At 37.0% G+C, this 27,324-nt stretch overlaps 1 protein-coding gene across 2 annotated transcripts in view; it reads right to left on the reverse strand.

Moving 5' to 3' along the window:
* The window catches only part of DIAPH3 (diaphanous related formin 3), a 512,938-nt gene that overhangs the window by 352,433 nt on the left and 133,181 nt on the right, over nucleotides 1–27,324 (reverse strand). For both annotated transcript variants that reach the window (XM_044249843.1, XM_044249842.1), the window contains 2 exons: nucleotides 2,035–2,109; nucleotides 1,875–1,944 (listed from right to left, as the gene is read on the reverse strand). In XM_044249843.1, coding sequence (XP_044105778.1) covers nucleotides 1,875–1,944; nucleotides 2,035–2,109 — 145 coding nt within the window. The remainder of the gene's footprint in view (nucleotides 1–1,874; nucleotides 1,945–2,034; nucleotides 2,110–27,324) is intronic.

A 27,324-nucleotide genomic window follows, 5' to 3' on the forward strand; every position in this document is an offset into this window, starting at 1 on the left:
GACATGAATACTGATGCTGAATAATTCCCTATGGTGAGTTAATCCTAGGAGCAAAGAGAAGGGTCCAGGCTGGTAAGGGGCTGGCTTCAGGAGCAAAACACCGTCCCTGCAGGTGCACACCTTAAAGCAACACTCAAACAGTTAACTGACCAGAATGAAGCCCTTGTTCTAATTATCTTTTAATGCAAAAGTATTTAACTTCTCATCCCTTTGTTTCCCCCTGATATTCAGTCTTTTTCCACTTAGAAAATATTATTTAGCCTAGTTTATTACATGAAATCCACTTTCACCTATTACCAGATTTGTTCATTACATTAATAACAAAATACTAGTACCTAATAAGGTACCACTGTTCTCTTAAAGCCTGTATTTTTTCCATCCTTCAAAGAACTCCTATAAATCCTGCACAGTGAGATAAATGAAAAATCATCAACAAACCCCAAGAGAGTCTTTATTGAAAAATTATTTCATATATTATTAATTTTAGAATTCAGACATTAGAATACTAATTCCAAGTATCAGTAACTTTTTATTCATGTAAGTACAGGTGATAGCAATCAACACAAAGACAATATATTCTAGCTCCACAGACACAAACTATAAGCAAAAGCAGTCTCTTATAAGAGAACACACTATATCACTTAGAACATAAACACATGAAGTTTACCCGCTCTCCAATTCAGTCTCAAATCGAGCAGGAATATTATGGTCTATAGAAACCTCCTCACCTCTCTTTAATTATGGTTTTCTCAAATTCAAAGAATGATGCACAAGATCATTCACAATACCTGGAATCTAATTCTTACAGAACAACGAGCTCAAATCTAGAATATATTTGAATATATAACAACATAGAGCAGATTTCTACATCAGATAGTCTGCTTGAAAATCTTCTCTGATTAGAGAAGGCAGGGTGGTAAAAAAAATATTTCATTGGTTAAAAACAAAACTCAGCTCAAGAAAATGCTGAAAAATAAATAAGACAGAAATAATCAGAAAATACAAACTTTTGCTATATTTAGTAAAAAGAAATATGAATGTTAATAATTTAAGTACCAGTACTTAAGGGTGTAGTCTTCTAAAGGCTTATTTTTTTTAACGCAAAAATATTTTAAAAAATCAGAAATATACAGTTTTGCTCTAAAACTCAAATCATCCTAACACCATAGGTAAAATTCCTCTCCTGCTGTCTAATGGCAACTAAAATACCTATCATTACTGCACCCATCATGAGGTAGATATGTTTAGATGTTGAAGCTAAAGACGTGGCATGGGATAGAGCTAATTTCCACAATTAACAGTACAAATTCTATTAAACAAGGAAACACTGTCAGATACACATTTACAAACTCAGCAGACCTGCCCTATTACCTTTAGTCTCAATATTACTTACATTAAACATCACTGATCCATTTCTGGGACCTGTTTCCTATCGGTTCACATTAATTTCCTTGCAGATTTAAGTTCCTCAACTATAAAAACTGTCTTTCCAACTTGATTCTTTGGTAATAAGTATTACTGCAGACCATGTCTGATTATCATGTATGATTTCAAAACTTACTCATACTATACTTTGAAAAGGAAAGGATGGCCAGAGAGGAGAACAAAAAGAGAGTAGAAAGGGAGAATTAATGTGCACATGAGGATTTAAGCATCAAGAGATGCTACTCAATTCTCAAGTTTCTCCTGTTGAGAGATGGTTGATTTGATACAAAACTAGAAGTCAATGCAATGTAATATTTTGTCCTCTATCTACGCATAAGCTTATCAAAGCAGTACATCTCTTTAGTTCAAATTTCATAACATACAACTCTATTTCACAGAAATTCTCTAAGAACTAGTGAAGAATACAATATAACTACTTATGTACATACCTGTGTATTCATCAAAGCCTTTAGACACTGTATAACTTTATGCTGATTCTTCTTTACAATTTTTTCTTGTCTGCATTGGCATAAAAAATATCAGTATTGGAATTATAATTAGACACAGAAATGTAGCTTAACTGAAAATAAAAATGAACAATATACTTACATTTTACCATTAATCAGTCTTTCCAAAATGTCCAGTAATAATCCAAGCCCCTCATGTCCAAAGCTTTGCACCCAACTGATAAACAGAAATAAGAGGCAGTTACACATGGTCAGTATTCTAGTTTGGAATATCACAATAACGCTATATAGTCACAAATATTTTACCCATGTTATGCTATAACACAGTCCAAGAATAACACCAGGTGCAAAATCAATCATGATTCATCATCATGTGAAAGGAGGAGTAGTGACGGAATCAAACAGCTTGTGAGAGCTGACTGTGCCCGTCACTTCATTCTCTGTGTCCAGTGACATCACGTAGTAACTAAAATCTGCCATGTTGGAAGTCTTATACCACAGAAATCAGCAAATGCTACTAATGAGAGCATCTCCCCCGACCCAGAGAGCAGAAATCAGGCAAGACTTAAAGAGGGATGGCTTCAGGGATGCCTGGGTGGCTCAGTCAGTGAAGCATCTGCCTTCAGTTCAGGTCATGATCCTGGGGTCCTGGGATCTAGGCCCACATGGGGCTCCTTGCTCAGTAGGGAATATGCTTCTCCCTCTGCCTACCACTCACCCTGCTTATACACTCTGACAAATAAAAATAAAATCCTAAAAAAAATTTTTAATTAAAAAAGAGAAAGAGGTAAGACTCAGATCTACATAAAGATTGCTAAAAAAATTTCAAGATATCAAAAGGGAGGTCTTAGGAAAATTTCTCAAACCACTGACATGCATTCTACAAATGTTAATTTCCCAAGTTTCAAAGTTCAATTGTTTTGTTTTGTTTTTTAAAGAACTACATGGTTATTTTTAAATGAATATATTCATCTTGACCAAGCCACCTGTTTTCATAAACCAACTGGTATAATCACAATACTGTAATATAAGGAAGACATCACCACCAAAAGTCAACAGTTCACCTTGATTATAGAAAAACTACCTTAATGGATATTAAAATACGTTTCCAGTAGTGATTTTAAAAGTCCTGAACAATAAAAAATATATTCTATCTCCAAAAAAGAGGGAAGAAGTAAAAGATAGGATATATAACTGTTTATTTCTTTGTATATAGGTTTCCATGTATGATTTTGTGTGTAACCCTTGAAAAATGGAACTATAAGGGCAAAATTTCATCCAATCATTAAAAGCAGTTCTTAAACATGAAGAACCTGTTTAAGTCGCATACCCATATATATCATTTTCTTGACATGATAGAACATTCCCCATGACAACAATAAAAATGAAACACATTTTTAAATGTAAAAAAAATTATTTAAAATAATTCATCTTCATTTATACACTTGTGAATACAGCTTACTTAACTATCAGTGTTCAGAATCTGATTCTCCCCACCACCTAACTAAATCAGGAATTTACTTAAGCAATAAACATACTAATTCCTATAGAGGAAAAGCCTAAAGATCACTATTACAGTGAAGGTGAAAATAACAACTTAAGTAGAAGTCAGTGTTTTGAAACCGGGGTGCTACTTCAGAAGTGGTGAGTTTACTCTCCGCTGTCAACAACACACAGGTTACCTGAAGGCATTTCAAATCTCACTTTCAGGTTTCATGGAAACACCTACAGCATCTGCTTAACTGTTTACCTTGTTGACATCCTACTCTATATTTTTTATTTCAAATGAAGCAGAAAAGCTTGAAATCAAACACATAAAAAGTAATTGAGAGGGTCACCTGGGTGGCTCAGTTGGCTAAGTATCTAGCTTTTGATTTCAGCTCAGATCATGATTTCAGGGTCATGAGATCAAGCCCTGAGTCGGGCTCTACGTGGAGCCTGTTTGAAATACTTTTTTCCTCTCCCTCTCCCCCTTCCTCTGCTCTCTCTAAATGGACAAATAAGATCTTTTAAAAAAAAAAAAAAGGGAAGTAACTTGATAGTGTTACTTGGGCTGACACTGAGACACAAGGACAGATTCGGTTCATCAGGCCCTCTTGTGTTACTAAACCCACAGCAGGACATCAGTATTTTGTTTGAAGTGAATTCTTAACAATCTCTATATACCAAGTATATCCATAAAAATATTCTAAAGCTAATATGATCTAGGATTGTTCATACTACCATCTCCTTCAATCATTGTGGAAAATAAAATCACTATTCCTAAAACTGCCTTGTACCAAAAAAAATTTTAATTATGTTAATATAACAAGACTTCGTTTCATTTAACATGCTTATGATGGAGCCCATTATAAAATTGAGGAAGCCTATCAAACCAAATAAATCAAGTTAAGTCTTGTGGTCTGAGAAGTTAATAGAACATATCCTTTTTTTTAAAAATCACACTGAATATAACAATTATAACCAGAATAGTGGGACCCACAGAAGTTCTCAAATCAGTTATTTCTGAACCCACCAAATAACTCTTCTGCACTACAGACTGAGTCATTAAAATAAAACTTTCATCCACTCAAACATATTACATATAAACTAATTCTCTATAAAATAAACTTAATAAATTGAATGTAAAGAGGCCTTATACCAAATTACTTTGTACTACAATCTTTAACTCATGGCAGGAATCTCAATAAAATCAGAGAGAAGGGTAACAACCTAATGAAAGTCAGACTATACATTTCATAAAACACCAAAAACAAGCAATTGAAGACAGGGCACAAGGGAGGGAACAAAGATGCTTGATAACAAAGAAACTGTATATTTAAATGTAAAAAGCTGGTAAAAGTACTTATTGAAAAGTAATATTAAAACACAAATTAGATGTGCATAAGTCTTCCTGTTTTCTTAAAAATTTGCCAGGCCAGGATAGAGTTGTACGAACAAGTTGTCGCTCACAAACTGTATCTCAAAACCTCAACCCCCCACCCTTACTATTTTCAGCAATATTACTTTTAAAATGAGGGACCAATATTACTTCTTATCTTTTCTGGAAAAGCTGCTCAAGATAAAAAGGGATATTGAGTAGGTAGGTCTGCAGTACTGACAGAGGTTCATTGAAATCCATAGCTTCTTACAAAAGTAAAAAATTTCTCATCATCTATGTAAGAAGCAACCTGGAGAAAAAATTATCAACTGATGTATAAATGATCAATCTTCAGAAAACAAAATCTGTTCTGTTTCTCCTGTGCCTGTCAGCACAGTACCATCGGGCATTATGTGGTTTCGCTACAAACTGCATTCATGGATGAACGAGCACTGTGCAAATGTTGCTTCTTCATGAATAGAAATGACATAGAGATTAGTATGTCATTTGTATTGGGAAAAAATTGCTTTAAAACAGCAAAAAGAAATGTGCTAAGTACTAATTTAACACAAAATCTACCTCTTAAAATTCTATAACAGGAAATATCAAACTCTTCTCTTTTAATTGCTTCAAAAAAAAATCTTCTAAGTATATTGCCATTTAGCACTCTCCTAGCAGGGGGCTCAACGAAGGAGCAAAGAAGAGGTGAAGAGGTAACAGAAGGGGAGAAAAAAAGGAGGAGAGCAGGTCTCCAGGATTAAATGTTCAAACCATCTTTAAATAAACGTTCAAAGCAGCTTAGCCTTTGAAATTCACTTATTCCTTCCTCAGGATGAAATCAAAGGTATGCAAAGTGGTGTCCTAGGTATTGTCGGCTTTATGAAGCAAATACAGTCACCTCATTGAGCAGGAGAAGCAATCATCAGGTCTCAGATTTACTCCCTGGCCAAAGGAACACTACCCCTGTAGGTTTCCCACAGGCTACAGTGTTACCCTCTCTCCTCCCAAATGCGCTCTGAGGAGGAGAAAGACAAAGGCATTAGAGATAGAGCTGAAATAAACCCACCACATCGTAAGGGCAACCTGACCAGTTACATACACCAGGAGGGTAAAGGCCATTTCTAATTGGTCTTTAAATTCCCCAGCACCTGGAAGAGACTAAGCACTCAGTAAGTTTTAAAATTGAATCTCCTTCCATTTCTCTATTTCAGGTAAAGAACACACAGAGAGAGGTTAAGGTCACTTAGAAATAGCATCCAGGTCTGCTTGTGCCCGGGCTCACAGCCTTACTTTATAGATGTAAAAAAAGGTACAAAGCGGTGACGCCTCCCCTGCGTTTTCATTGAGCCTGTCTCAACCTTCATGCTGAAAACATTAGTTCTGATTTCGGAACAGGTACTTATCCGTACTGAACCAAGGATGATGAATCTAGAGTCCTTGTCCTTATCATACTTTAGGACTTGATTGACTGCCGCTCAAAGGGTGATGTTCATTACCACTGAAACAAATGTTCGTTAACAAAGCCACTCAGCCTTCTGGAAGGGCTCATTGTGTGCCCAAGACTGCAGTAGGTATGACAAATACAAAACTGAATAAAACATGTTCTCCGTCCTTGAAAGGATCACAGACTAGTGGTTGAAACAAATGTTGAGCTAAATTATCTCCATAATGCAATAAGTGTTATAATCATGACGCTAAGGAAACAGAATAAGGATCTAACTCTCCCAGGAACAAATGCGCTGAGGTCTGACCTAAGTCTTGAAGTCAGAGAAAGAGCAGCTTCTGAGGCAGAGGGAGAATACATACAAACATATTAAATATGAAAGATGTGCCTGTGCTGACTACCAGAGGTGGCTGTATCTGATAAAACCCAAAAGGTAGGAAAGAACTTCTGGAAAAAAATCTATACAACGTCATGGGCAATGGGAAACCATTAGGCCTATGTGGTAGGCAGAGTAATTGTACCTTACCCCCAGAAAGATGCCCATGGCCAAACACCAGAAGCTGTGGTTATCTGATATAACAAAAGGGGAAATAAAAAAGGAAACTGAGGTGATTAATCGGAGTATTTTTAAAATAGAGAGATTATCCTAAATTATCCAGGTGAATCCAATCTAATTACCTAGTTCAATGAAGTTGAAAGCATTTCCCAGAGGGATCAAAGATAAAATGGCAGAAAGAAGAGAGATGTAAAAGCATGAGAAGGACTCTGCCTTTATAGGTTTAGAGACTGAGGAAGGGGAATAGGAGCCAAGAAATTGGAGGAGGGGCGCTTTAGAGCTGAGACAACCCTCACATGACAGCCAGGGATGTCAGTCTCACAACCACAAGAAATTGAATTTTCCCAAACAATCAAGCAAACATCAAGAACACAAGATCTCTCCCCATTTATTCAGAAATTCAATTCTCTTCATTTTGATTTTGTGGTTTACACCATAAGTTCTCTACATGATTTGTTAGCTATATATCAGTTTTGTTCTCTCTATAGTTTTTTTTTTTTTTTCCTCCCCCGGGACGGGAGTGGTGTTAGAGGAAAACACTAGTAAATGGGGTTTTACAAAAGTTCATTGCTAGTAAAAGAAATATATTTACCACACTGTTGTACAAGAAATCTGAAACTTTTGCATCTTGCAAAATACATTGATTTTTATCTTAAATCTGCACTATTATGGAACTTACTGATTAGTTCTAGATTTTGGAGATACTTTCAACTTTTCTATGTAAACAACCATGCCATCTACAAATAGGGACAATTAATATCCCTTCTTTTTTACTTATATGTAAAGTAAATAAATAGTAAATTACTTATATATAAAGTAAATAAAGTAATATTTTTTGTTCGTTTCATTTGTGCTTCATTGTTTTGGTTAGAAATTCCAGCCCTGTGTTGAACAAGAGTGGCAAGAGCAAACCATCCTTGCCTTGTTCCCAGCCTGAGGGGGAGAATTTTGAACCTCTCACATTTAATGTTAGCTTTAAAATTTTTGTAGATTCATGTTATCAAGTGGAGAAAGTATTCCTCTGTGTTAGTTTCCTAGAGTAGCTATAACAAAGTACCACAAAGTTTAAAAGAGAGGTTTATTCTCATAGTTCTGACTAGAAGTCCAAAGTCAATAGGGCCAGGCCTCCTCTCTGATTATGGGTAGAACTTTCCTTGCCTCTTCTTAGCTTCTGGGAATAATGGCTAATCCAGGATTTCCATACCTTTCACCACATGACACTTTGTCTCTCTTCTTAAAAGGACACAAATTGGATTAAGAGCCTACTCTGTTCCTTTATCAACTCATCTTATTACAACTGTAAGGACCCGATTTTCCAATAAGGTCATATTCTAAGGCATCAGGACTTAAAAACGTTTTTTCTGCAGGACACAACCCAATCTATAACATTTCTATTTTTCCCCAGTTTTTATCAGGAGTAAGTGTTCAGTTTTGTCAAAGCTTTGTCTGCATCTATTGATATATGATTTTTCTTCTTTAGCCTTGTTGATTAAGTGCATCATGATGAAGATTTTCATGCCCACATTCATGACAGACATGAGTTTGTAAATCTGGGGTTTGGGGTTTTGTTTTATTACTGTCTTCATTTGGTTTTACTAACAGCACCAACTTCATAAAATATATTGAGTTGTTCCCTGCTCTTGTATTTTCCAGATGAGACTGTGTAGAATTGATATTAATCTTTCCTCAAATCTTTGGTAGAATTCTCCGGGGAAGTCATCTGTACTTGAAGATCTTTTAGGGAGTCTTAAAATCATTATTTAATTTCCTTAATAGAGAACAATTCAAATTTTCTTTTCCCCATGGGGTGTTGTAGTACTTTGCTTTTTGAAGAACTAGTCTTTCAAGTTTTCCAATTTGTGTATAAAGTTTGTTGTCTGCCTTACTACTCTGGTGACACAGGGTCTGCAGTGATACTCGGTTTTATTGCTGACCCTAGTAATTTGTCTATTTTTTTCACCAATAAAGATTTAACAGTTTTATTAATCTTCTCAAAGAACTACATCCTTGTTTCATTGATTTCCTCTATTGTTACTCTGTTTGCAATTTAATTGATTTCTACTCTTTATTATTTCTTATTTATTTTGGATGTTTTTATTTTGGGTTAAAATTTATTGACTTGAGCCCTTTTTCTTTTTCTCTACCTAACGTAGGTATTCAATGCCACAGATTTCCTTCCCAGTACTACTTTAGACATGTCGTAAGTTCTGAAAGGTTGTCTTTTCATTAACTTCAGTGTATTTTTTTTATTTGAGATTTTTTTCTTTGACTCAAGGATTATATACAAATGTGTTATCTACTTTTCAAATGTTTGGATACCTTCCTGCTATCTTTCTGTTATTGATTTCTAGTTTGACCCTTTTGGGGGAAGAACACATTTGGAAGAACACATTTGACCCTTTTGGGGGAAGAACACATTTTTTTAAATTTGATGAGGTTTGCTTTGTGGCCCAAGATATGGTTTATGTTGGTATATGTTTTAAGAATACATACTCTGCTGTTAGATGGAATAAGTCTATAAATACGCATTATGTTCTTTTACTTGATAGTAATGTTAAGTTCTTATTGGTGATTTTCCAACAAGGTGTTCTACTGATTGTGAACCAAATTGTGAAGTCTCCAAATCTATTTGTGAATATATCTATTCCTTTCAATTCTAGTATTTTTGCTTCATATACTGTGCACATCTGAGGTTTGAAGTATACACTTAGGATGGGTCTTTTGATGGACTGACTCAGAAAAATACATCTTTTTCTTTACTCTGAGGTCAACACTATAGAATATTAAAATAGCCATGAGCATCTTTTAATGTTTGCAAAATATGTTTTACTATCTATTCACTTCCATCTGTCTATATCACTATATTTGAAGTGAATTTCTGATAGAAAGCATATAATCAGGTGATGTTTCTTCACCTACTCTGCCAGTCTCCTTTAATTGGCATAACCATTTACACTTCAGGTAATTATTGACATGTTAAAGTTTCACTCTAATTTTGTATTGTTTTTGCGGGGGGGGGATACTCTTCATTCTGTTTGTTCATTTTCTTTTCCGTCTTCTTGTGGTTTACTAAAACATGTTTTAGAATGCCATTTTTTAAATTTTTTATTTATTACATTTTTTTATTTATAGCTCATACAGCTTTTCTAGAGGTCAATCTGCGTACATGATAATATATCAAAGTTTACTGACATCATGCTGTAAAAGTATTCTTCAGGAATACTTTTACTGCCATCATCATTTTACAAGCTTGAGTGAATTGTACAAACTTTCTCTCCTGTTACGAATGAAACAGTGTCCTTCAAAATTCACATGTTAAAACCCAAACCCACAATGTGACTGTATTTGGAGATAAGGCCTTTACAGAGATAATTAAGGTTAAATGAGATTGTAAGGACAGGGCCCTAATCCAGTAGGACTACTGTCCTTGTAAGAGGAAGAGACAGCAGGACTGCACACCCACAGAGCAAAGGCCATGTGGAGACACTACGAGACAGCAGCCATCTACAAGCCAAAGAGAGAGGCCAAATAAGAAACCAACCCTGCTGGCACTTTACCATGGCCTTAAGGCTTTCAGCCTCCAGAACTGTGAGAAAATAAGTTTATGTTTAAGCCACCCAGTCTGTAGCATTTTTGTTATGGCTGCCCAAGCTAACACACCTCCCTTTATGCATCTTTACCCTCCCCATTTAGAGTATAGTTGTTTTACATATTTCTTCTACATAGATTTAGAACCATATGAGATATAATTTTTGCTTCTACCACACTTAACTTATAAAATTCAAGAAAAATATACTTATGCTTATTTTTACTAACACTGCACACTTTTTCTTCCCAATATTTCAAGAATGCCCTCCTTTATTGTTTCCTTCATTTAGAAAATGTTCTTTAGCCATTCTTTTAGGGTGAATTTTCTGGCCACAAACTCCCTTTGTTTTCCTTCATCTGAGTATGTCTAGATTTCCCCTTCATTCCTGAAGAATACTTTTACAGCATTTAGGATTCTGAGCTGACTGTTCCTTGCTTTCTTTATTTAAAAACTGCTTTACCACATGCTTTCGGCCTCCATAGTTTCTGATGAGAAATCCAGTATCATTCCAGGTTCTCCCTGTAACTAAAGCAGCATCCCTTGTTACACTCAAGAAATCCAATGAGACACATCCTAGTCAAACTCAGAAGTTTGACTAGGATGTGTCTCATTGGATTTCTTTGGGTTCATCCTATTAATGATTCATTCAGTTTCCTGAATCTGTAGGTTTTTATCTTTTGCCAAATATAGAAAATATTTAGCCATTATTTCCTCGTGTACTTTTTTATCCTACCTTTTCTCTCAAAACCTAGGATTTAGATAAGAAACTGTTAAATCTTTGATTATAGCACCACAAGTCACTGAGGCTCTGTTTTTTTTAATTTTCTCTCTGTTCAGACTGGGTAATTTCTATTATTCTATACTGCAGTTCACCAATTCTTTCCTCTCATCCCTACATTTTGTTGTTGTATTCTTCCAGTAAGTTTTTCATTTCAGTTACTGTATTTCTCAATTCTAAAACTGTTATTTGAGCTTTAAAAAAGAATAAAGTTTCTTCTACATATTTGTTGAGACTATTCTTTTTCTCCCAGCATATTCATAATTGTTCATTAAAACACCTTTATGATGGCTCCTTTAAGCATCCTTATCAGAATATGCAAATAAATCAGGGTACCTGGGTGGCTCAGTCAATTAAGTATACAACTCTTGATTTCAGTTCAGATCATGATTTCAGGGTTGTGAGATAAAGCCCTGCACTGGACTCCCTGTTCAGCCAACAGTCTGCTTGCCCCTCTTCTTCTGCTCCTCCTCCTACTCACTATCTCTAAAGTAAATAAATACAATCTTTTAAAAGAATATTCAAATATCGCTGTCAACTCCATATTGGCATCTAATAATAATGGCATCTATTATTAATGGATGGATATGGAATTAGCACTCAGCTTGTGATCTTCCTTTTTAGTAAGCCAAGTGTTTATACTGAAACCTGGACACTTAGATTATTTTGTTATGATACCCCATTTTTTACTTCAATCTCTTATTTTTTTAGCTTGCTTCCTATGATACTTCTCCAGTGGATGAAGGATAGGTATCACCTCAATGCTGCCAAGTGAAAACAGAGGTCCACTATCTCTAACTGGCCTCCATTGACATTTTAGGAAGAGGTTTCTTTCTTCCTTTTTTTTTTTAAAGACTTTATTTATTTATTAGAGAGAAAGAAAGCCCAAGCTGAGGGAGCAGGAGAGGGAGAGGGAGAGGGAGAAGCAGATGCCCAGCTGAGCAAGGAGCCTAATACAGAGCTTGATCCCAGGACCCTGGGATCATGACCTGAGTGGAAGGCAGAAAGAAAATTAACTGAGCCACCCAGATGCCTGGAAGAGATTTCTTGTTATTGCTGGACATGACTGGGAGTCAGCTCCCCACCTGGCCATCATACCTGTCCATCGTACCTCCCTGGCAGGGAGAAGTAAGACTGCTTCTTTATGCTCAAGTAAACTCCACTGGAACCAATGGGAGGTGAGGTTTGTTTCCAAATCTATTTTTGCCAGTGGTATTAATTACCCTAATTAGATAGTCTAATTAAAATTACATAAACAGACAAATCACTGTAAAAATAGCTATTTCTATGAAAACTAAGCCTAAGGCTTTGAGAAATATGTATATTTTTTCAGTGACATTTTAAAAAGTGCCACAGAAGTAGATGTGGACACAAGTGTGTTATACTAAGAGACAAGTGTGTAATACTAAGAGACATCAGCAGAATGACTTTTTAAGAAGTCTGTACTCTATACTTTGTAAGACTCTCTACATTTCTCTTCCACCTTTAAGTACCAATAAGAAGAAAATAATGCATTGTCGATGTGTTTATATAATCAACCTATAATCAATTTGTGTCCACCCTAAGAAGTAGAATAGGTAAAGTCTGGCCTCCACGTCTATTTCTACTAAGAAATAGAGTAGACACTACCTTGACCTCCACATCAAAAGTCTAGAAGGAAAAAAAATGGATTCTTAATCTTTTGAATTCAAAGGATGTTTAGGATATATGTGAATCATTTATCATTCCCTGCTTTAGCTCATTTTTCCAAAAACCAATAGCATTAAACAAAAGGACGTCCTCAGTAGACACATAAACACTTCCACCCAAGAAGTTACAGTGCCTAAGTAGGTGGTATTGTACTTTTTTTTTTGCTTTTATGTATTATCTACTTTCCTATAATGAACTCTTTTCATAAGAAAAATAATTTTTAAAAAAGAGGAAAAAAAATTTTTTAATTACCCCAAAGAATAATCTTACATAAACGCTTAGGGAAACACAAAGTTATTTTGTTAAAAATCAATATAAGAAACATCCTGAAACGGGAAAAAAATATCACTGGTCATATGTGACAAAGTAACAAATTTTATACCTTAACCTTAGAAGGTCAGCTTTAATACTATGTAATATCCAAATCCAATTTACATTCCTCTGTCAGAGTAATATATCACCAATGCTGAATATAATTATAGCTTATTTTACCTTTCATTTTCACCTACTCTAAGCAAGGTGACTAAATATTTAAAATGAACGGGGTGGGGAGGGGGGTACAAAGCAATTAACATGCCCTGTAGGGCAAAACAAACATATACCCACATCTCAACCAATGGCCCATCCACAAAGATTACACTAAATTATACAGCCAGACAGGGATTTCGGAAATTCAGCAACTAAATAACATTCTGATTTAAAAATTTACCAAACTTCAAAATACAATCATTCATATGTATATTGTCTAGGAATTGACTTTTAAAGGAATAATGTATTTTAAACGAGTCACTTATTCTCACTTCTGATATTAGATGAAATAGTAGAATAACAAACTAACAAGTTTATTCTCCTGGTTACTTTTTAACTCTAATATATTGGAAGGTATAAAATGTCTAAAGTGTTCAAAATAAAATGAAAAAAAAAAAAAAAAACAGAAGAACTGCTGTGATGAAAAACAAATGACCAATATAAGAAACATTAGCTCTTGATCTTCAGATGAAAAAAGTAAGAGAACTACGGAGGTAAAATAACATATCCTAGCATGTGCTCTGATCAAAACTTCAGTCCATACTAAAAGAAACATTGTAGAAAAAGCAATCATTGGGAATGTATGAAATATGAGTAAGGAGGTTTCTTAGTATCAAATCAAAAAATCATTACTTCAGGAAGGCATTAATGAATTATTCATTTTAAATTGACTAATTTGACCACAAATGTATGGGGAAGAAGAAATCATTACATTGCACGACTTCCATCTTCTGTTTTTCACCCTAAGTACTTGCTGCCCAACACTTGTCCCATAAACTTCATTATTAAGTCTATCATCTGCTCCTGATTCTATCAAGTTCATTGCTACGTTCACTCAGCTGCAAATGAAACTATTTCATCTTTCAAGAGCCAATTCAAGTGTCCTTCTTCTTTGAACTCCCATTAATTTAAGTTTCTCCATTCGCTTACTGGGTTTTACCCACCTGGCCCAGATATCCCTCTAGTTAATGCACATTTGTCTTTCTTTTATAGGAAAATGTCTCAATTTCATCACAAGAATTGTCAGGAGTTCTTCACCGTCCATTTATTCCATCTCACTTAATCTGGCTTCTGCCACCCAGACTCCACAAAATTGCTTTTCTCAAAGGTCACCACCATCCTCCTCTTGCCAATTCTGACAGTAATATCTTGCACCAGGTCTCAGAACATTCTGGGTGGTTTATCACTTTCCCTACTGAAACACTCTCCTTCTCTTACGCTCAGGCTTTTGGGGTTCTCCTCCTCCCAAATGACCACTCCTTCCTGTTTTCCTGGCTCCTTTTGCCTTTCTAGACCATGGATAAATTGCTGGAGATCCCCAGGACTTGTTCTGGGCCTTCTTCTATATCTTTACACACACACACACACACACACAAACACACACAAACACACACACACACTTCCTGTCCTACCTGAATATTCTCAACAATTCTCAGGGCTTTATGTGCAGTCTACATATAAACAATAGGTAAGTATTTGTACATTCTCCACTGAGCTCCAGGCCCCATTATCTAGCTGCTTCATATCTCAAACTATGAAACTGAAACACATCAAACTTTACATGGTAAAACAGATATTTTGATTTTTTCCCAAATGCGTGAAACTAGTAACAAAACCATCTTCCCCTATCCGAGTTAATGGTATTACTATCCACTTATGCTCAGGTGACACTATCTAAGTGTTATTCTCGATTCCTCCTTCTCATTCACACCACACATCCAATCTGTCAACATGCCCTAAAGTTCCTACCTTCAATTTGTCTGCAAAACCCACCCAACTCCTTGCCCCACCACTACTGCAATCCTCATCCAAGCCATGCTCATCCCTCCTGTGATTAGGCCATAGTCTCCTTTCTGATCTCCCTGTCCACTCTTTCCTCCCTTTAATCCATTCTCCCCATAGCAGTTCCTTTTAACAAGTATATTTAGAAATAGGTCATTTCCTGTGTAAAACTCATTAACAGCCTCACACTTATTTAAACTAAAAATCTTATCTCTCTCCCAAATCACCTTAAGACTTCTCATGACCTGGACACTGCCCAACTCTCTGATGGCTCCATGGCCTCTGGGACTCCACTTCCCTCTCTCCACCCTCCTGCCTCACTGCTTCCCCACTTCAGGGTCTCTGCTGGCCAGGGGGTAGTCCAGACCCTGCAACCAAAGCCTGAGCTCCTCTTAGCTAATTCCTTGTCTTCTTAAGCTCTTAAGATTTACCACCTCAAAGATATTCTTTGATCAGTTTGCATCTAAATGTCCTCTATCCATTACTCTCAGTCCCTTATTTTAACTAAAGTTGTGTCTTCTACTTATTACATGTTTTCTAGATCTCTCCCCCATATGCCTCATTACTGTGATACTTAGCACAGCACCTGAGAACTCTTGTGGCGTAAGTAGATTAACAAATACATCCTCTGCTACTTTGCTGCATTTTATCCAAACCACACAAAGATTTAATTAGGTAAGAGCTGGTGATATCACTTGCTCTATGATGTGTTAGACATTTCTCTCCAAATGGAATCTTAGTAATTTGAAGACAGGGAGAAGCTCTTGTACCTCTACTAGTTTTCCAACAGAGAAGTGTATAAGGCACTCAAAATACTTGATGCCCTGTCCTGAAAAATGAGGAGTATATCATCTCATGCATTTTATTTCATGCTTTAATTTCTCTGTTCTCTTTACTATTCAACCCCATTTAACAAACACCTTGGTCTAAAGTTCCATATTATAGTTCCACAACAACATAATATTACATGAGCCACCTCAGAAATCCACAGCATGGTATAGAGAGCCCCCATACTTACAGAGACTCAAAAATGCAAAGTCTCAAAACAAGAACACCAAGAATATCACATGAGTTTCTCATCTGTAAAACTATCGTCCAAACGGGAAGCTCCTAGTGACATGTGGATTTAAGTATAAATTCCATTCCTAGGTCATATTAAGCACCATTCAAGTGCTGACTGGTCACATGATTTGAGTACTGAAAGCACAAAGAACATTTCCTGGACAAAGTTCTATTGAACTTGTGCTCAAATGATCTAACTCCACATAGGCACTCCAAGTGACCTCAGTAGGTCTAACCCTCATGTGTTTAACTTTTATGAATTTCAACATATGAAAGATATTTAACATATGAAACCCACACCTATTTCTTTCTCATATATATTGATTACCCCATAACAAAAGACCTAGCAATCCATGGCCAATATGGATGATAAAGTTGAATTTTATTTCACAAGATTTTCTGAATCACAAAAATTAAAACTTCCTTCTAGTGCCAATATTATTTCACCTACCTCTGTATTAAGGTCTTATATGTACAATTGATCCTTGAACAACGTGGCTGTGTTAAGGGTGCTAATTTCCCCAGCACAATGGAAAATCTATGTATAAACTTTGGACTCCCCAAAATTTTAGCTACTAATAACCTACTGTTGACCAGAAGTCTTACCTATAACAAAACCAGCCAATTAACATATATTATATGTTATATACTGTATTCTTACAATAAAGAAAGCTACAGAAAATATTGAGAAATTCTAAGAGAAAATAGCTGTGTATAAATGGACACACACAATTCAAACCTGTGTTGCTCAAAGGTCAACTGCCGTTAAGTACTTTTTTATGTATAGAGACAACAGAGACTACCAAGACAAAAATTGAATTTTTAATTCTTTACTTAGCTCATAAAGCAATACTTTTTTTTAAAGAAGGCCCAGCATATGGTGCAACACAGGGCTTGAACTCAGACCAGGGCCGAGATCAAGGGTCAGATGCTTAACCAAATGAGCCACCTGGGTACCCCACACCAAGCAATACTTTTAAAACATCAAAACAAGGCAGAAAAATGAGTATAAATAAAAAACTATATAGATTCTTTGAATGTAGGATTCTAAATAACCAGGGTGTGTGAGGGTCTTCAGCTCAGTAATTTTTCCACTGAATGTATCTATCTTTGCAAGAAACCAAAGTATTCAGTAAGTGACATCATATTGATAACTATTACAGGCTGAACATAGAAGGCTTACATTCTCTGAGGACACAGACAATTATCACTGAAAAGTAAAGTTTCTTGAATTTCACCTCTATGGTCAGAAGCAACTATATAAGTTTAACACTCTATTTTGTTGTCTTTTAAAGAGTAATCTAGTCTTTTTGAATAATTAGTTTTCAGTCACATACTCCTTCTTTTATGCTGAATATCAAACTACTGTATTTTAAAAGAGGTTTGAGACCCTATGTTAATTGTGACTGACTTTACATTTGAATAGAATTCTTTTTAAAAATTAATATTACCTATTCAAACGGCAATTTATATTTTATTTTAAATAGACTAGGAGATATTTATATAATAAAGTAGATTGGGAGGATTTTACAATTCTAGGACCTTTCAGGTCAAGTATAAATTGAGCTACACAGCTCTTAGTCACCATGTACAGAAAATATATATTTCTCAGTTAAAAGCAATTACTATATTTTCAATGTACTGTACTTTTACTGTTAACCTTGCATGCAAAGTCAAAGCTTTTCAGACACAGATAGAGTTAACTTTGAAACCGAATAATTATAACACATTTTAATATATCTACAAGCCAAAACCAAGTTGTAGTCTGAATGACAATAAGCAAAAGAGAAAGACTCCTACTTAGGTGGAACATTCAGTCTTCTGGAAGGTCTCTCAAAGAAATTACACCAGTTCTGGTAGAACTGTGAAAGCACTGGAATGTATTGGCATGCCCTTTAAAATATCAGGTTAGTACTCATTTATAAACATTAATATTTTCTTCCAGGGCATTTTTCATTAATATTTCATTTGAAACACTTTGGAAAGGACTGCAGAATGACCTAAAATTAGAGGGCACTTCCAACAAATATTTCTCTAATAAGCAATATTAAGGGTCATAAAAGTTATGGATCCTGAATGTTAATTTAGACATAAATAATACAAAGCATATCCTAAGATATATGGTATGGTCTAAAGAATAAAGAATATTAACAACTTACCTAAACTCTATGAATTTTTATTGGAAACAACCTAGAAAAACTACTTTGAAGAGATAAAAGTGTATCTCCCTCAGAAAAGTCCTGTAAAATAAATATGCATCCAACTAATATTTCTAACCTACTAAAGACGACATTTCTATGATTTCTATGGAGTGTCATATTGCTGATTCCCTCATCCGGGCTACAGCCAGCCACACTGAAGTCTGTCATGGACCATAGCTTTTGGACTGTCTGTCAGACACACCTCACCTCTCCATTTCTATCCCTTAATAGCTGGTATGAAGTCCATTCCCTTTGCCTTATCCTTTCAAGACAGCACTCTCCACTAAAGGGAGTCTCTCTGAGATCACTCATTTCTTCTTTCAGGACCCTTGATATAAATGCTCACTCATCCTTAGAGGTTTTAAAAATCCTTTAATCTTCCAGACTTCAATTCTTTTATATATTCCCATAGTTCCGAACTTAACTTTGGGGATAGAATCATCATGCAGTACTTAGGTGAAAGAAGAAAGCAGTTACACACAGGAACCAAGGTGTTTAAGCGGCAATGTCTAATAGAATATTTTTACAGTGATATAGATGGTTTATATAGGTGCTGTTCAATTTGTTAGCCAATAGCCACACGTGCCTCTTGAGCACTCGAAATGTTTTGGATCTCCACCCCCCCCCCCACACACACACTTAATCAGTTTAAATGCCACAACTAACTAGCAGTTACCTTACTAAAACAATACAGGAAGGAAAACAGAACCATGTGAATGACTTACCTCTCTGATATCACTAGTTAGAGGAAAGAAGACAAAAAAGGAAGGAAGGAAGGAAGGAATTTAAGAATGTCGATCATGGGGGCACCTGGGTGGCTCAGTGGGTTAAAGCCTCTGCCTTCGGCTCAGGTCATGATCTCACTGTCCTGGGATCAAGCCCTGAATCAGGCTCTCTGCTCAACAGGGAGTCTGCTTCCCTTCCTCTCTCTCTGCCTGCCTCTCTGCCTACTTGTGATCTCTGTCTGTCAAATAAATTAATAAAATCTTAAAAAAAAAAGAATGTAGATCATGAAGGAAAACCTTACTCTTGTCTACTTCAGAAATTCTCACTACTAATATCACCATACATCTGTACATTGTTAATTCTCAAACTTTTTTCTAAGGCTTTAAAAAAAAAATTTATAGCTCATGTCTTACTTTAAAACTCTAAAACATATCAGGGGAATAAAAATAAGCTGGAGCGTATCATTACTGAGAACATTTACTACTCTCTTCCTCTCATTTCAAAAAGGCAGAGGCCTTCTACTATGTTCCCCAGAAAAGAACATCAGGATTACTTCCAGTCACTTCCTCCAGCTCATTATGGGAAGATTTTCCCCACCACCACCACTACCCAGAAGGACTGATTTATACAGCTGGTGAAAGTGGGGAAGGGATCCTGACTGTGACCTACAGTCGTCTGCTCTTTCCACTCATGACAACATGGGCAAGTTTGATTTGATGAGATTAACTACATTTCATCTTCAGAAGTCCCAGTTGTGCTCTGCAACTTAGTCTTTTATCGGTACAGAGGTTATTCCTAACCTTACTTCTCTATCTGCTTTAACATATTTGGAACTCAAGGGCAACAACCAGGTCTATCAGTGTCTCCACAAAACCTGTCATTTGCATGTGTATGTGTGAAACAGGACAGCTGTTAGAGAAAATGAAATAAACAGTAAAAGGTGTTCTTTTTTTTTTTAATGGAATCAAGGGATGAGTCATAAATAGAAAAAGATCTTTGTGAGGCGAAACAAAAGTGAGATACTGAAAAAGTTCTGAAGTCAATGTAGGAGCTGAGCACAGGACTCCTTCAAATCAAGACAGTTTCAGGAAATTCAAAGCAAGATAGTCCTTTGTATTCTTAGAAAGTTTATGACCAGACTCAAGTCCTGTAGCATATAATGAGAACACTTATTTATAGCTCCTAGTATTAAGACAAAGAACCTAAATATCCAACAAAACTAAAAACTGGAAGAAACAAGAATTCAACATTTACTGTGTCCCGCTAAATAACGTACAGATGCTTGACCCCTGTCCTCGCTTTCCCCTCATCCCCTTCTGCAGCTCTGTTCTAGTTTCAAAGGGGCTGACTCCGCAGTCTTCAGCTCCCATGGTCTGTGATCATCTGTTCCCTGCTAGGTTTGAGCAGTGGGAAGAAGGGAGAAACAAGGATAATGCTCTCTCCCTCCCTTTCTCTCTGCCCAGGAGGTTTCTCTGGCAACAGCTGCATCTTCCTCATGAATGCAGTTTCTGCCATTTGACACCAGCCCATTACCTTCCAGAACAGAGTTCTCTTTCTCTCCCTCTAGCACAGGAGGGGAGCAGCTTCCTGCTGCCGCTAATCATGGGCCTCACTCTTTCCTATTTGGTTCCTCTGTCTCTCCATCAGTTATTTAACCAATTTCTGATGTTAACTTTAAAAGGAAAACAAAACAAAACAAAACCTTACAGCGTGCTCTCTGGTGTCTGTCTTCCTGTTAGGACTCTGACAGCATATACAATGTACACAGATACATACATGTATGTGCATAGTCTCATCCTGTTTCCACTCCATCTCCTTTCTAGGAAAACATCTTTGGTAAGGCTGACAAAAGCCACAGAGACTCCTCTAGGATCATAATGCAGTAAAATTAAGCTTTAATAAGAGGTCCATCTTGGTAAGAAAAAGGTTTGACTTGTCCATGCTTTGGTTTGAGTGCTCTGAAGAACCTACAACCCCCTCTCTCCCACCTCACCCTACCCATCAACATTTAGATCCACAGATGAAGAGCAGGAGCTCTGTGGGCAGGGGAGAAAGAAGAAGACCTGGAGGACTGGCAGTGACAATCAAGGAGGGACACTAGGTCTTCTTCACTCAAGAAACACCCTACCTTTCATATGCATTGTCCCTTCCCCCAACCCAGGGATGGGAAGAGGATGTAGGAAACCCAGTCTTTCCACCCATTCACTCCTTCCATGAATTTCTACGGTAATTTTGAGGAATATTACCACATTCCACAAACCTCTAACATCAATCCATGATTTTCAAAAAGATAAACAGCACTTCACCCAGATAAATGAGCAATGTCAAATATTCATTTACCACATTAATGAAGGAACAGCAAGATGATGACCCTGATTCAGAAAGAACTAGAAAAATCAAAGAATTTAAGGTGACTTAATACATAGAAGAATGCCAATTTAACTACAAGACTGATATCCTGCAAAGCAATAAAACTGCAACTTCAAGGGTTCATCTTAAAAAAAAAATAATAAAGTATGCAAAAGTAAGGTAAAGTAAAATGAGAATATTAATATATTAACATATGCACTTAAAAAATCTGGAGCAGGAGGAGTCAAGATGGCGGAGAAGTAGCAGGCTGAGACTACCTCAGCTAGCAGGAGATCAGCTAGAGAGCTTATCTAAAGATTGCAAACACCTGCAAATCCATCGGCAGATCGAAGAGAAGAACAGCAATTCTAGAAACAGAAAAACAACCACTTTCTGAAAGGTAGGACTGGTGGAGAAGTGAATCCAAAGCGACGGGAAGATAGACCCCGGTGGGAGGGGCTGGCTCCCGGCAAGCGGCGGAGCAACGGAGCACAAAATCAGGACTTTTAAAAGTCTGTTCCGCTGAGGGACTTCGCTCCGGAGGCTAAACCGGGGCGAAGCCCACGCGGGGTCGGGGTGACCTCAGGTCCCGCGGGGTCACAGAAGGATCGGGGGTGTCTGAGTGTTGCAGAGCTTGCGGATATTGGAACGGGAAAGCCGGCTGCAGAGACAGAGCTGACAGTGAACTCGCAGCTCAGAGTTGCCTTGAACCGGTTGCAAGCTCGGTGAGCTCGGAGCGCGGCCGGAGGTTAGGCAGACGGAGGTTAGGCAGACGCGAGTTACTAGGAGCTGTTCGCTGAGGGCACACTGGGGAGCGGGGCCCCGGGCTCTCGGCTCCTCCGGGCCGGAGACCAGGAGGCCGCCATTTGTATTCCCGTCCTCCGGAACTCTACGGAAAGTGCTCAGGGAACAAAAGCTCCTGAAAGCAAAGCCGAGCAGATCACTCAGCCCGGCCCCTGGTAAGGGCAGTGTAATTCCGCCTGGGGCAAAGACACTTGAGAATCACTACACCAGGCCCCCCCGCAGAAGATCGACAAGAAATCCAGGCAAGACCAAGTTCACCTACCAAGGAATGCAGTTTCAATACCAAGGAAAGAGCAGCAGAATTCCAGAGGAGGAGAAAACAAACCACGGAACTCATGGCTTTCTGCCTGTGATTTTTTAGTCTTGCAGTTAATTTAATTTTCTTTTTCATTTTTTTTTCTCTTCTTCTGCTAAAATTTTTTATAACTTTTACCCTTTTCTTTTTTAACGTTTTTTAACTAGATTATCTAATATATATATATTTTACTTTTTTATACTTTTCTTTATTCATTTTTTTAATTCTTTTTTTTCTTTTTTTCTTTCTTTATTTTTGAACCTCTTTTTATCCCCAAATCAGAAGAGATCCTAATCTCTTCAATCTTTTTTTTCTTAATTCCTTTTTAACTTCTTGATTGAATTTTTAATTCAATCTCTTTTTTTTAATTCTTTTTTTCTTTTTTTTCTTTCTTTCTTTTTAAACCTCTTTTTATCCCCAAATCAGAAGAGATCCGAATCAGAAGAGATTGGGAGATCCCAATCAAAGGAGATCCCAATCAGGGGAGATCCCTCACCCAATCGTGAGGGGGGAGAAATCCCCCCCTCACGATTTGGGATCTCTTCTGATTTGGTTAAAGCATATTTTCCTGGGATTGTTGCCACCCTTTTAGTATTTTACTTGCGCCTTCTTATACTCTTAGCTGGACAAAATGACAAGGTGGAAAAATTCACAACAAAAAAAAGAACAAGAGGCAGTACCGAAGGCTAGGGACCTACTCAATACAGACACTGGTAATATGTCAGATCTAGAGTTCAAAATGACAATTCTCAAGGTTATAGCCGGGCTTGAAAAAGGCATGGACGATATTAGAGAAACCCTCTCCAGAGATATAAAAGCCCTTTCTGGAGAAATAAAAGAACTAAAATCTAACCAAGTTGAAATCAAAAAAGCTATTAATGAAGTTCAATCAAAAATGGAGGCTCTCACTGCTAGGATAAATGAGGCAGAAGAAAGAATTAGCGATATAGAAGACCAAATGACAGAGAATAAAGAAGCTGAGCGAAAGAGGGACAAACAGCTACTGGACCATGAGGGGAGAATTCGAGAAATAAGTGACACCATAAGACGAAACAACATTAGAATAATTGGGATTCCAGAAGAAGAAGAAAGAGAGAGGGGAGCAGAAGGTATACTGGAGAGAATTATTGGGGAGAATTTCCCCAATATGGCAAAGGGAACGAGCATCAAAATTCAGGAGGTTCAGAGAACGCCCCTCAAAATCAATAAGAATAGGCCCACACCCCGTCACCTAATAGTAAAATTTACAAGCCTTAGTGACAAAGAGAAAATCCTGAAAGCAGCCTGGGAAAAGAAGTCTGTAACATACAATGGTAAAAGTATTAGACTGGCAGCTGACTTATCCACAGAGACCTGGCAGGCCAGAAAGAGCTGGCATGATATTTTCAGAGCACTACACGAGAAAAACATGCAGCCAAGAATACTATATCCAGCTAGGCTATCATTGAAAATAGAAGGAGAGATTAAAAGCTTCCAGGACAAACAAAAACTGAAAGAATTTGCAAACACCAAACCAGCTCTACAGGAAATACTGAAAGGGGTCCTCTAAGCAAAGAGAGAGCCTACAAGTGGTATATCAGAAAGGAACAGAGAAAATATACAGTAACAGTCACCTTACAGGCAATACAATGGCACTAAAATCATCTCTCAATAGTTACCCTGAATGTTAATGGGCTAAATGCCCCCATCAAAAGACAAACGGTATCAGAATGGATAAAAAAACAAAACCCATCTATATGTTGCCTCCAAGAAACTCATTTTAAACCCGAAGACACCTCCAGACTTAAAGTGAGGGGGTGGAAAAGAATTTACCATGCTAATGGACATCAGAAAAAAGCAGGAGTGGCAATCCTTATATCAGATCAATTAGATTTTAAGCCAAAGACTATAATAAGAGATGAGGAAGGACACTGTATCATACTCAAAGGGTCTGTCCAACAAGAAGATCTAACAATTTTAAATATCTATGCCCCGAAAGTGGGCACAGCAAACTATATAAACCAATTAATAACAAAATCAAAGAAACACATCAACAATAATACAATAATAGTAGGGGACTTTAACACTCCCCTCACTGAAATGGACAGATCATCCAAGCAAAAGATCAACAGGGAAATAAAGGCCTTAAATGATACACTGGATGAGATGGACATCACAGATATATTCAGAACATTTCATCCCAAAGCAACAGAATACACATTCTTCTCTAGTGCACATGGAACATTCTCCAGAATAGATCACATCCTCGGTCCTAAATCAGGACTCAACCGGTATCAAAAGATTGGGATCATTCCCTGCATATTTTCAGACCACAATGCTCTGAAGCTAGAACTCAACCACAAGAGGAAGTTTGGAAAGAACACAAATACATGGAGACTAAACAGCATCCTTCTAAAGAATGAATGGGTCAACCGGGAAATTAAAGAAGAATTGAAAAAAATCATGGAAACAAATGATAATGAAAATACAACGGTTCAAAATCTGTGGGACACAACAAAGGCAGTCCTGAGAGGAAAATATATAGCGGTACAAGCTTTTCTCAAGAAACAAGAAAGGTCTCAGGTACACAACCTAACCCTACACCTAAAGGAGCTGGAGAAAGAACAAGAAAGAAACCCTAAGCCCAGCAGGAGAAGAGAAATCATAAAGATCAGAGCAGAAATCAATGAAATAGAAACCAAAAAAACAATAGAAAAAATCAACCAAACTAGGAGCTGGTTCTTTGAAAGAATTAATAAAATTGATAAACCCTTGGCCAGACTTATCAAAAAGAAAAGAGAAAGGACCCAAATAAATAAAATCATGAATGAAAGAGGAGAGATCACAACTAACACCAAAGAAATACAAACTATTATAAGAACATACTATGAGCAACTCTACGCCAACAAATTTGACAATCTGGAAGAAATGGATGCATTCCTAGAAACATATAAACTACCAAAATTGAACCAGGAAGAAATAGAAAGCCTGAACAGACCCATAACCAGTAAGGAGATTGAAACAGTCATTAAAAATCTCCAAACAAACAAAAGCCCAGGGCCAGATGGCTTCCCGGGGAAATTCTACCAAACATTTAAAGAAGAACTAATTCCTATTCTCCTGAAACTGTTCCAAAAAATAGAAATGGAAGGAAAACTCCCAAACTCATTTTATGAGGCCAGCATCACCTTGATCCCAAAACCAGACAAGGATCCCATCAAAAAAGAGAGCTATAGACCAATATCCTTGATGAACACAGATGCAAAAATTCTCACCAAAATACTAGCCAATAGGATTCAACAGTACATTAAAAGGATTATTCACCACGACCAAGTGGGATTTATCCCAGGGCTGCAAGGTTGGTTCAACATCTGCAAATCAGTCAATGTAATACAACACATCAATAAAAGAAAGAACAAGAACCATATGATACTCTCAATAGATGCTGAAAAAGCATTTGACAAAGTACAGCATCCCTTCCTGATCAAAACCCTTCAAAGTGTAGGGATAGAGGGCACATACCTCAATATCATCAAAGCCATCTATGAAAAACCCACCGCAGATATCATTCTCAATGGAGAAAAACTGAAAGCTTTTCCACTAAGGTCAGGAACACGGCAGGGATGTCCATTATCACCACTGCTATTCAACATAGTACTAGAAGTCCTAGCCCTCAGCAATCAGACAACAAAAGGAAATTAAAGGCATCCAAATCGGCAAAGAAGAAGTCAAATTATCACTCTTCGCAGATGATATGATACTCTATGTGGAAAACCCAAAAGACTCCACTCCAAAACTGCTAGAACTTATACAGGAATTCAGTAAAGTGTCAGGATATAAGATCAATGCACAGAAATCAGTTGCATTTCTCTACACCAACAACAAGACAGAAGAAAGAGAAATTAAGGAGTCAATCCCATTTACAATTGCACCCCAAACCATAAGATACCTAGGAATAAACCTAACCAAAGAGGCTAAGAATCTATACTCAGAAAACTATAAAGTACTCATGAAAGAAATTGAGGAAGACACAAAGAAATGGAAAAATGTTCCATGCTCCTGGATTGGAAGAATAAATATTGTGAAAATGTCTATGCTACCTAAAGCAATCTACACATTTAATGCAATTCCTATCAAAGTACCATCCATCTTTTTCAAAGAAATGGAACAAATAATTTTAAAATTTATATGGAACCAGAAAAGACCTCGAATAGCCAAAGGGATATTGAAAAACAAAGCCAAAGTTAGTGGCATCACAATACCGGACTTCAAGCTCTATTACAAAGCTGTCATCATCAAGACAGCATGGTACTGGCACAAAAACAGACACATAGACCAATGGAACAGAATAGAGAGCCCAGAAATAGACCCTCAACACTATGGTCAACTAATCTTCGACAAAGCAGGAAAGAATGTCCAATGCAAAAAAGACAGCCTCTTCAATAAATGGTGTTGGGAAAATTGGACAGCCACGTGCAGAAAAATGAAATTGGACCATTTCCTTACACCACACACAAAAATAGATTCAAAATGGATTAAGGACCTCAATGTGAGAAAGGAATCCATCAAAATCCTTGAGGAGAACACAGGCAGCAACCTCTTCGACCTCAGCCGCAGCAACATCTTCCTAGGAACATCGCCAAAGGCAAGGGAATCAAAGGCAAAAATGAACTTTTGGGATTTCATCAAAATCAAAAGCTTTTGCACAGCAAAGGAAACAGTTAACAAAACCAAAAGACAACTGACAGAATGGGAGAAGATATTTGCAAACGACATATCAGATAAAGGAC

The sequence above is a fragment of the Neovison vison genome, chromosome 5 (genome assembly GCF_020171115.1).
Source record: "Neovison vison isolate M4711 chromosome 5, ASM_NN_V1, whole genome shotgun sequence".
NCBI lineage: Eukaryota > Metazoa > Chordata > Mammalia > Carnivora > Mustelidae > Neogale > Neogale vison.